The 11,932-nt window shown below is 45.4% G+C and overlaps 1 protein-coding gene across 1 annotated transcript; it reads right to left on the minus strand.

Annotated features, from left to right (window-relative positions):
• Positions 1-1,332: 1,332 nt before the first annotated feature.
• Positions 1,333-9,978, minus strand: zgc:195001 (stonustoxin subunit beta). Its single transcript, XM_027025674.3, has 5 exons — positions 9,808-9,978; positions 3,685-3,717; positions 3,204-3,266; positions 2,871-3,010; positions 1,333-2,393 (listed from the first exon to the last, which is right to left on the minus strand). The coding sequence occupies exons 1-5, from the start codon at positions 9,860-9,862 to the stop codon at positions 1,983-1,985; spliced, it is 702 nt and encodes a 233-aa protein (XP_026881475.2). The 5' UTR covers positions 9,863-9,978; the 3' UTR covers positions 1,333-1,982.
• Positions 9,979-11,932: the final 1,954 nt, after the last annotated feature.

The raw sequence follows: 11,932 nt of genomic DNA on the forward strand, positions 1-11,932 counted from the left end.
TAGTGCGTTAATATTTTGTATACTAAGCCGTACTATTAAGATCAGTATATAGTATATACCTTTATAGTATTAGTGTGTAGTACACAGACGCAGCCAACATGTGTTTGTCATCCTCCATAATCCTACTCATAACTTTACTTGGGGATGTACATAACCATATATATTTTTTTTTTCTGGTTGCATCCTACATACACTTGTAAACAGCCACCATCATTTTATCTTCCTTAGCTTCGAAGGTCTCGAAGGAAGTATGCAATTTTGGATGGAGCCATGCTGAGAGAGTCTCCCAGTCTCCCACCGCATATTATTGGCCCTTTTTTGGGTTTAGACACCCTCTGCTACACCTGAAGCAACAGGCATCAGCACAGGCTGCGAAGAGCACTGACATCTGGTTATTTCATGGTGTGCCTGCTAGAGGCTGTCTGCGGTACAACCTTAACCCTGCCCATCGCCATGCAAGTGAATGGTTCAGACGACAAACTCGTTGCAAATTACACATCTTATCATTCTATAATGTCCCCTCACGTTAATAACTCTCCCAACATTTTCTCTACGATGAACAGGGTTTATATGAGTTATTTGGTTATACTTAAAGCGTTGTGGCGATGAGGTGACTGACGGTTAATACAGTGAAATGTGAGCGTACTAGCAGCTGACTCGACGTCAGCTAAATTAAGCTTCAGTTGACATTTCTTTAACATTTTCGCCGTGTTAATAATGTGGATGGTTCAGTTCGACATTTGTGAAGTAAATCAATGTCTTGGGGTCAAGTTCTTTCCGTTTGCTAAGTTAGGTACGTTAGCTAATTGGCTAGCTGCTAGCGTTAATGTTCCTAAGGTTTCGCGTTAGCTAGTTAGTTTGTTGAAATGTTGAAATGTTTAAGCATTTGGCATCAAACTTTACTTCGCGTTAAGTATAAAATTATTGTTCATCATATTCAATTAAATATTGTGAACGATGTCCTCTAATTAGCTAAAAGAAAAATAATAGATGATTATTAAATATCTAATCTTGAATGACTGAATATGGAAGCTATGGTTATTTAGCTAGCTTGCTAACGCTAAATGTGAGATATTTTGCTGGCTAGGTCGCCAAGATATTGTTGCTTTAAGTTTGTAGTTAAAATGCAGCACGTGTAATTCCATCAGTAACCTCCAGAGGGCAGTGGCACTCTGAGTATGGTCAGTGATTTGTGTCTTTTATACCGCCCTGGGATCAGTTTATGACTTTCCTATAATGATTAATGTGGGGAAAAATATGTTACAAAAAATCTGATACCAAAAAAGTATAAGATTTCGATTGTGAACCATAGGGCACATAAAACACGACAGGCACAGATTAACTGCTGTATTTAATCACAATTTGTTCTCTACTTAAATAGTACATACATCAAGACATGGGATAAAACAATTATTTAGGCCCCCACAGAAAGACAAAACTTTAATTCACAATTATCAACAGAAATGCTTTACAGAAGTAAAATATTTTAATACCTATCTGCACGTCAGATTTGGGGGCACATAAAATGTTTTTTCATCTGATATTAAATGTAATATAAGGCTTTTTTTTCATCTGATATTCAATGTAATATAATAAGGCTTTTTTTCTTCTTATCTTTGACACTACAGCATGCAGGTTTGTCATACTGTATAAAGTACGATGAATTCTACACAGATTAAAAGATTTCCCAGTTTCTACTCCCGTCCCCTTTCTAAATGGAGATTATGCTAATCTGCTTCCTTCTTCTCTACGCTGCCTCTGTTCTGCATAAGTCAAACAGCCTTAAGATGAACGGCAAAAAGTTCTAGCAATTTCTGCAGGCTGCGGACTCGCTGGCACTTTTACATGCTTTCTGCCCAGCATTGCCCAGGTATCACCATCCTCCTTAAACGCCTTCACATGAGACGCATCTCTCTGTCGACTCCATCTGTTTCTCCACCCATCTTACCCCACCCCTCTGCATCATTCTCTGCTCCTCCCTGTCACTGATCCTTCTTCAGGATAGAGCAGTAGGATTTCTGCCCCACCCAGAAGCCAGGAAGCAGCTTGTCAGTTAAGGAGGTTTTAAAGCTGTGTATCAGGCGCACCTCCCGGGGCTCGCCCTGGCCACCCTCCACCAGGTAGAAGCTGATGATGCCGGCTGGCTGATCCACGTACACCCCTATGGCGTTGCACAGGGTCCCAGGGATCTCCACGTTCTCGCCGTTGTGCCAGGCTTGGTAGCAGGACCCACCCCAGCCCACGGCCCACGACATGGCATTTTCGCCCAGGCCGCAGGGGCCATCTTTAACCTTGCGCCCGGAGCTCTCGTACACCACCCCGATCACCACCCAGCCCTCGTGCTCTACCTCCCAGTACCCCCGCCTCCCAAACACCCCCTCCTTACACAGCACCTGCAGACAAGCAGAGAGACAGGTGAGCAGAGAGATAGTAAACAAACCACATTTAAAAGAGAATACCTCACACTGATATAATCGATGAGACAGTTCTTGCTAAATTCTGCCACTTAATAAGCACTCCATCCAGTTCAAAATTCATGAGCTGAAAAAAATCTAAAGGTGGCAAAACAGTGGCAGGAATGTGGAGCCTTTGGTTCGTATTGTGTTCATACTTCAAAGGACCTACATCAGAGTTCATTTGGAGATGGCCGAGAGCCAAGAGGGTCTCGGTCCGCCTACTCAATGTGCACCAGAGTTCGAAAGTCAGGGTTCTCATTTGCTCGAATCAACTATACAACGGAGCCCTCGCACCGAGTACATAGGTGCTGATTACAGAGTCCACAATAGTTACAGACACCTTTTCATTTGCTCAGAACAGCTATTAAAGTGACCACTGTCAGGATATAAAGACAGTTTAGTGGAAGAACCCACCTGTGGGGCATGTTCATATCTTTCAGGTCTGTCCAGGACAGGACACGCCACATCTTTCATCCGTGAAACTTTGGATCCGCTGTCTGAGAGCCAGAGCATCTTCTGAGAAGTTCTGTCATCCAGAGACACAGGCATCCAATCTGACGCACAGAGAGGAGGGCAGATGGGCAGATGTGACTTAACGCGTATGTACGCTTGCATTTTAAAGCCAGAATTTCTGCAGAAGCTATAGTGTGACTTTTCTCCCCATCACAGCAGGACAAGGCTTGAGTCACTGTGTGTAAGGACCAAAATGGCAGCTGGTTCCCTCGTTCCCCACTGTGAGACACATACACTTCACCAGCTCTGCCCTGGTGGTAGGCTCAGGAATGTCAGGCTCATAAGGAGGCAGTTCCTCTGTGATGGAGACAAGGAGAAACACAAATTGGGTGTAATTACATTACAGACTGTAATAAGATAATCCAGTGTAAATTACTCTCCATGTTCAAACACAGATGCAGAGGTCATGCGACACTATGGGGACCACCTTCTCACTTGTGTCTGTGGGGCAAGTGTAAATCTGTGTGCCACAGAGGGGAGAGGGGGAACAGATTGAAGCTGTTAGGCTCCCCTTCCGAAGGCACGGACTGCGTTTATTACACATGCGAGCAGGCTGTCATGTTTAACCGTGCAGAGCCTCTTATATCCGCGGGTGTCATGTGTCTGTGTGTGAAATCTGTTTCGCTGTCAGAAAAAAGCTCCGCTGTAAGACTGCATGTAATGCGCCCGAGGCCCACCGTGTCCGCACGGTGCGCAGAAGAGCTGGGCTGCTTACCTGCAGGGACTGCTGCTTGTGATCCTTTTCTTCCTGTGGTGGGGAGAAATTCGGGCAGAAATGAGCGAGCCAGAACAGCAGACCTGTGACGATCAGAAGGCAAGTCACACGCAGACATAATGCGGAGGAGGGCTCCGGAAACCTCACTGAGTTTTATCAGCACTCAACCAGTGGCAGCGGCTGGAGTGCCGATCGCAGCCCGGACCGAGTCCCTCCTGCCGGAGGGTGAAATGGCAGGAAGGAAGGTAGCGACTAGCCACAGTTCAGCCAATATTTCAATTTTTGTCTAATAAATAAGGAGTTAAAAGAGCTGGGAGACACGCATCTAGCCGCACACCCACACCTACAGATTATATAAAGGCCAATAGAGTATATAACAATCTAGAGATTACACAGAGTGGGGCAGGTTCTCAAGGGTGCAGCTTCCAGCCGAAGCTCAGACTGTCTAGGTGACATTCAGTGCACAGGCCAAGTTCACGGTGGTTTGGGAGTCTACATGCCTTTTCACCTCCCTTAGTCCATGACCCCTGCTCTGACATGACCTTATCTCTTGGCCTGCTTGGCACCTCTCAGCCGTGATTAATGGATCTCCACTCTGCCTGCTATGCAGCATGGTTGCTTTTAGCATTGATTCATGCACTTTGTTCATGCCTGAGGTCAGAGACCTACAGACATGCTGGGCTTAAACTTAATGTTCACCACACACACACACATCAAAGGCACTGACAGGCGCTTCTAAGGAAACATTTTGGTCTCTGCCGCTGTTATTTTGGAGCCAGGTCGCAGTGTGTGCGTGGCCCCACTCTGTGGCCCCACTAATGTGGCTGCTCCGGTTGCGTTATTCTCAGTTTCGCACTTCAGACGTGTTTTGGTCAGAGAGCTTCTCGGAAAAGAGGCGTAGAGCCGCCAGCCACCTCAGCACAGTGTGGTGTCCAGCCGCACGTACGGCTTGTTTTTCAAATACTCATTTGTCTTCACTGATCTCTCTCTCTCTCTCTCTCTCTCTCTCTCTCTCAAATAGGAGCACAGCAGTGTTAGTTTATAACAGCCTATCAAAGTAAGACTATGCTAAATGATCACTTGTATCAGCCATGATCTGTGTGGTGATACACACAGTGTTGAGCACAAAGAGTCTCACACCTCCTGATATCTCACTCCATCATACTCCAGACAAGGTGAACGTCGTGACCTCGCACTTGATCTGATCTGGGCTCGGAGGTGACAGGTGCTCCTGGGCTGGTGTGAACCTGAACACCCAGTAGCGTTATATGAGGCTGTCAGCTCCAAGGAGTGTCCCATCCATCACAGGAATCCCTACACACCTGGCACACTGGTGCAATATCTCTCCCTTCTCTTACACAAACACTCGAGTTCCCTAGTCAGCATTCACAAATCAGGGGCCATTAAATAATGCTTGTTGTCGGGACGGTTCAAAGTCAAAATAAAAATAAAACAAAATAAAAGCCAGCGGCTCATGTGGAAGATGTACCATGCTTCCATAAACATCAAACACCATGTCTTTGTCCAGCCATGTCAAACACTAACAGGATTACAAAGCTCCAACAATTTACCAACAATTTTATGGTTTTTGCACACACCATAAAGTTCTGGAGTTTAATTCAAGTAGATTGAAGCAGGAGCAAAACTGCAGGCGCTGGATTTGTGAGACCAGAGCAGGCAAACATGCACGCATCACTGTCCCCTCTCAGGTGGCATGAAGGGTATTAGAAACTGCTGAGCAGAGTCATAACAGCCCTACATGATCGAATAGTAAACATAATAGCAATGGGCTTAATCATTGCCAGGGTAAGGTGTGAGAATGAGTGGTTTTAACTATGAAGAACACAAAAAAGAACGTTAAAGAAAAAAAGGTTTTAAAGAACATAAAGTGTGTGTGTGTGTGTGTGTGTGTGTGTGTGTGTGTGCGTGCGTGTGTGTCAGAGAGACAGTGACAGGTCAAATGCTTATATACTGTGGGCCTGCTTAGAAATCCCCCCCACACCCTGAGTAGTGCCAGCCTCAAAACTTCACCCCTACCAACACAGTCAGTCAGAAGAAGAAAGAACATTCCGTTATTGACCCGAAATCCAGGAGAGAGCAGTGTGAAACAGGAGAGCAGGAGTGCAGAAAGCTGCACTCATCTCAGCACAGACACACGCGCACAGCAGGAGTCCACTGAGAGCATTTAGGAGAGTGTAAAATGAGTGGTGAGGCCCCTGGCGACCCTCCAGGTCCTCACTGCAGTGTCCCTGTTGCTTCCCCTGATCCAACACACCTGATTCCATGCACTTCACAGTCAGCTGGTGACCTCGATTCAGCACGTTGTGGCACCATCCCACACCAGCCTTCTGCGGCTGGCAGCGAAGACATTTGGCAGATGACGATGTGTGGTTTAGTTCATATTCTGTTTAGTAATGTTATATCCTCATGTCTTTCATGCCATCTCATCCTTCTGTCATTTCCAAAGTCCAGTTAATGTAATGTTAACAATGTAAGAATGATCATACTAGATCAAATAGCACTTATGGAGCTTGCTTCTCAGAGGTGGGTTAGTCAGCATACTGTTTTCCTTGTCATAGACAACAGCATAATGTCAATGATGTTTCACCATTGAAAATCCATTTAATATAGGAATCGCATCGAATCTGTGCCTTATCGAATCTATGCCAGTGGTTCCCAAACTAGAGAAGCCGTCCTTACAGACCCAGATATAGTCAACAGCTGGGCTTTGTCCTTTGGTCTAACACATCTGGGCTAAACCATTAGGAACACTGGTAGATCTGTGCCCAGAACGAAAACAGAGCAACATTTGGACTGTCTGGGGTTCCCTAGTGGACTGGAATGGCAAACACTAGTATAAATAGGCTCTGCTCGGCTACTTCATGGTGCAACCAGCCTCCATTTGGAGACTGAGCTCGATTTAGCCCCTAACCAAGGTGAGGAGATCAGCATCAATCCCATAATCCTCCTGCTCCAAGCCCCGCAGGCTGTTTGTTTTGGATGTAGATGCCAAGAGGCTGTGCCAGCCCCTGCCATCACCTGGGTGTGGTGGGCAGATCAGGGCAGATCAAAGCAGGGCAGATCGTGTTCCGCCCCTGGGTTACTGCCCCTGGGTTACTGCGCTACTGAAATGGGAAGCAAGAAGAGTGGACAAACATTCATCTGACAGAGGTCGTAAAAAAATAGCGAGGGCACAGATGCACAAACATGGCAGTGGCTTCTGTGATGTGACCCAGCAGATATATTCATGAGCCACAGAGAGGTCCACACAGAGTTGGACACCTCTCAGGATACAGCGGTGTGTCCCCCTCCTCCTTTTGCACAACAAAAGCCAGTATTTATTTAGATTTACATTTAAATTTGGCAAACGGTTTAACCTACAGTGACCTCCAGATAAAGTGGAGTTTGGGTACACGCATGCCACTAATACAAGAGTAAAGTTGGCTTCCAATGCTGATGGACCTTTTCCAATAACTGATCACCTGAGGGAAGCACAAGTGTGGGAGTGCAGTGCTGATCGCGATTAGGTTGCTATAGGTGACAACCAAGTGAAAGTGCAACACATAAAATAGTAAAGATTCAATATGCATGGGGAGAGTATCTAAAGAGGGCAAGTGATAAAAAGTTCTTGTAAGGTGTGGTAGATGTGGAGAAGCTCTGAGAAGTTGAACAAGTCTGATGATCAAATAGTCAGTTTTAAAACTGGGAGCAGAGCTGACATAAGATGTCTGGACCTAAAGACCATAACCGGAGCTGGACACCGAGCAGCGGTTCATCTTTCTGCTCTTTGTTTCATGGTGGTCAGTGAGCTCTGTAGGAGGCTGGCAGGTGTCCACAGGCATGTAACCAGAGGTGTACAGATTCCAAGCAACAACAGTCCTGCCATGATTTTACCTTTTCCAGTTTGTTCTACTGATTAATCTGACCTGCTGGCTGGCGTTGATAAGCAAATCCCAATGGTTGGAACAAAATCCTGGATAACAAAGAGTTTAACTTCCTGAACCTGAACTGTGCACCTCAGGATAAAGCAAATAGTGGTAGCAGAGAGAGAGAGAGAGAGGAAGGAGGAAAGATGAAGAAGTTATTTATGTTATTTAAGTTATTTTATGATGGGTAAGCCTTTTTTTTTTTTTTTTTTACAGAAAGTTTCACAAAAATGAACATGAACAAACATGTCCATGTTAACTTTACACCACGAAACCTGGGAAGAGGTGTCAAGAAGTGTGAAACTCGTGAAGAGACTTAAAAAACAAGGGTTTAAAAATGGAAGGCAGGGACTTGAAACCAAGGATCAGGCGGAGAGGGAGCAGCAGGGGGCATGTTATTGGGTTGGCAGCGTGGGGTCGGGCAGGGGCTCTGCTGAGATGATGAACGAGGGAAGGGTTGGCAGAAGCAGCGATGGTGCTGGCAGGCAAAGGAAGAGCTGGACAAACATGATCTGTGCTGTGCAGTTGTACGCCTCTCTCGCCAATCTACGTGTTTAAACACATCATAAAGTCAACAACGCTGATGAACGCTGATAGATATTCACTGCCATAAATCACCTTCCTCTCTCTACCTACCTAACTGTCCGACCGTTTATTCAGCGGTTTATTTATCTCTTTATCTGGCTAACTTTAAGCGTGTCTGATCTGTGTGGGTCCATGTCTAAATGGTCACTCACCATCTGTACCTATACCATGACAGCATGGACAAGATGAATTAATATGAGAGCGGAGTTGTGCTGGGTCGATGGGTTCTAAACGAGGCCTGGACATAAAGACACTTGTCATGACACTTGCATTTCACCGCTCTATGTAATAAGAGCATTAAAAACCTATAGGAGCTCTAACGTGTCCAGTGTATGTAAGCCTGCGGTTCCAGCTCACGACTGCTATCTATAGCGACTGGCCCTTTCACAGCAAGCAACTTAGAGAGAAAGAAAAAAGGCCGTGCTGTTTGGAGCAAGCCGAGTTTTCTGCATGGGAGGAGTGTATCTGAAAGGAGTGTGTGTGTGTGTGTGTGTGTGTGTGTGTGTGTGTGTGTGTGTGTGAGAGAGAGAAGGAGACCAAAAAGGAGGGAAGAGAACGAGTGAGTGGGAGAGAGGGAGAGGTCTTGTGATACAGAGGCTGATTTATCTTCGTTTGTTGAACACAGCAGCTGTTAAACTCTGTCCTGCTCTGAAAAGCCTATTATTATGTTCCCGGGGTGGCACACAGCAGTCGGACGGCACCGCGCAACGCCAACAACGCACAAGGTGCCCTCTTCTCATCCGAAATATCATCACAGAGCGCGTGGGGCTGGCGTGGGAGAGCCGGCCCCAGCACTCCCGCTGCCCGCTCCCTTTATATGGTCAAAAGGCCATCGCTATGGCGACAGTTATAGGTGCCACCCCATCATGGAGGCATGTGCAGTATTCTCAGCGGGAGAGGTGTACTGTTTCTAGGGGGGACAGTTTTAAGTTGCATCACCATCTACATTTCAAGAGTCGGAGATTAATCGATGCCACATTTGAGAAAAGGGACACTAACATATTCCATCATGATTGGGTTTCACAGCACAGAGGGGCGGCAGCGTGTACACAGGAAAAGGCAAAATTCCACTAAGCTCTTCGAGTTTTCCTAAAAGTAATGTGATATAAACTCGTGAAGCACAAGTTTGATGTTTTCAGCATGTTCAACATGTCCCTTTATTTCTAATGTCGCATAACGTAACATCAGCCACGGCGTTAATGACACTCGCCTCTCCTCTAGCAATTCTCACTGCTCTTAATTACACTTAAAGGAGCCAACCAATTAAGTCTTCAGAAACCCTGATTATTATTGTTCTTGTTGTTGTTGTTATTGTTAGAGTCTTTTGATGTTATTGTAGAAATAATAGAAACAATGACTGATACATTTTAAATGTAGAACCTCTAAAGAAATGATTATTTTCATTATTTTTTTAAATATTTAATTATGGAATAACGAAATGCATAAAAACACATACGCGCATGACTCTGGTGTGGTTGAGAGAATGAAGCAGGCTGTAGTGTGTGTGTGTGTGTGTGTGTGTGTGTGTGTGTGGCTGCGTGGGGAAGGAGCTGGTGGGTGTCCCACTCACTGGTTCCCCCGTGGGCAGCTGAGGAAGCTGAGAGGCTCTTACCTGCTTTCCTCTGCTCCGGCATGACTCGGCTGCTGGAGGATGTCTGGCTAGGCATATCCGTCCTGGGGGGTGAGGCGGCGCAGTGTGTCGCTGCCTCCTCCAGACTACACTCTTATTCCCTCAGAAAGGGGGGTGGGGGGAGGATAGATGGATACAGTGGCACCCAGAGGCTTAGTTCATCAACTGTAGAGCTTGTGTAACTGAAAGATTCAGTCAACGTTCACAGGCGGAGGTTAGAAAGGTTGCACGCGCACGCACATACACATACATGGATAGTTAAGTTGTTTTTTTTTAACTGTGTGGAGTAGAACTTTGTTAAAACATTATTAAAGTAGTAGTTTTAATTGCTGAAATTACCATTTATAGAATAACAGACCTTGGACATGCATTCAGATAGAGCAATGAATGTAATTGAAAAAAAGAATAGTAAAAAAAAAAAAAAACCTTTAACTTTATTCTATTAGTTACATGTCAGAGTAAGACAGGAAGGTTTGCCTCCGCCCATCCTGGTGGGGAGTGTGATGCTGATCTCACATCCCTGTCGTGCTTTCATCATGTGAGTGGAGTGTGTTCCAACACTACCATTTAGACTGCGTGCCAAGTTTTACAACCACAGCAACTTCACTAAGACCCGCATTTGCTAAATATGGCGTATCATTTTCACCTGCCTGTCATTGGGGTGTGGTGGTCAGATTATGGAGTTAAGTGGTGTAGAAACAGCCATTGCATCAGTCCCTTTAGGCCTGGATAATCTCAGTTCTGCGTAATCCTGTTTCTAACACCCCTCCCGCTGTCCTGAAGGATGCGCTCGGCTGGACACACGAGCTGTGATTTACTGACATTCCGGCAGCGGCATTCCCTGTGTGTCAGGGCCCGGATATGTTGAAGTATCAAACAAATGACCAGTGGATCCTCAGTGAGAGCAGCAGGACATGAGAGAGCAGCGAGATCCTGAGGGAGTTTGGAAGGCCATGAAGCTCATTAAATACTGCCCGCATTTGCCACTCTGTGATATCGTCTTAAATCAAACCTCCTCTCTCACACTGCCTGTTCACGAGGTAGGCTGCGTGTTAAACATCCTCACATGTACCCCCCCCCCCCTTATTACTTCACTCCTGCTTGGTAGTCCTACTGCAGAGGACTGCTGTGTCTTGGTTGCATACGAAGGAAAGCCAGTGGTAACAGAGGGCAACTGTGTACTTCGCAACCTCCCCAGTGGGAAGGTCTCGCCAGGCTTAGCTCCATGGACACCTCGCTAACCGCCTCTTGAAAGCCGGGCTCGTTCAGTGAGCTCAGACAAACAACCGAAGGATACCACAAGCTGCTTCTTGCCAACAGTGGTAACTGGAGTAGTCAAAGCATGGCAAATGTATTGGCGCTCTTCACACATGGTGGTAATTCAAACTTCACATGAAACAATTCGATAACAAGGTTGTTACTTCCTGACATCTGTCACATCAGGAAGGTTTTATGCAAAACAAAAGGAAAGATGTTACACAGACAAAGGCACAAGAAATCAAGACTGTTCTCAAGTCGGACTTAAAATGGCTAAAAATTGGGAGCCTTTGTAACATGATGAGGCAGGTTACTCCATCTCTGGACAGCACACTGAATAAAAGTTGCCTTGTCTGGTTCTAAGACACTACTACCTGCCCGGCTGCTACGGATCCGAGAGGCCTGCACGGGTACTCTTCACGTAGATCAGAGATGTATATTGAATATAAATCACTGAATCTAGGCCATCCAGTGATTTATATACAAGTACTTTAAAATAAGTGGTTATTTATTTTCAAATACCTTAAAATAAATTCTGTATTGAATTGGCACCATGTGTGAGGAGTAATGTGGTCAGTTCTCTTTGCTGTGGTTAACATTCTAGAAGCTGTATTTTGAATAAGATGTAACTTTTTGCAGTAGTCCAGCCTGCTTGAGATAAAGGCATGGATTAATTTATCTAGATCCTGCTTAGAAATGAAAAATGTAAACTTTGATTAAATCTTTAGATGGTAAGTCTTTGTTACTGTTAGATGGTAAAGACATTATTACTGTTAGATCTTAAAACTTTGTTACTGTTAGATGGTAAGTCTTTGTTACCAATTTCATGTGACCGCTGAAGTTCAGATAA

Source organism: Electrophorus electricus, chromosome 3 (assembly GCF_041902795.1).
Source record: "Electrophorus electricus isolate QZ-2024a chromosome 3, ASM4190279v1, whole genome shotgun sequence".
Classification (NCBI taxonomy): domain Eukaryota; kingdom Metazoa; phylum Chordata; class Actinopteri; order Gymnotiformes; family Gymnotidae; genus Electrophorus; species Electrophorus electricus.

Excerpts from the sequence above, each read along its gene's own strand:
- zgc:195001 (XM_027025674.3), bottom strand. The coding sequence starts at position 9,862 with ATGCCTAGCCAGACATCCTCCAGCAGCCGAGTCATGCCGGAGCAGAGG. Across the intron at positions 3,718-9,807 it reads GCCGGAGCAGAGGAAAGCAG|GAAGAAAAGGATCACAAGCA; the intron begins GTAAGAGCCTCT and ends TCCCCACCACAG. Across the intron at positions 2,394-2,870 it reads GATATGAACATGCCCCACAG|GTGCTGTGTAAGGAGGGGGT; the intron begins GTGGGTTCTTCC and ends GCTTGTCTGCAG.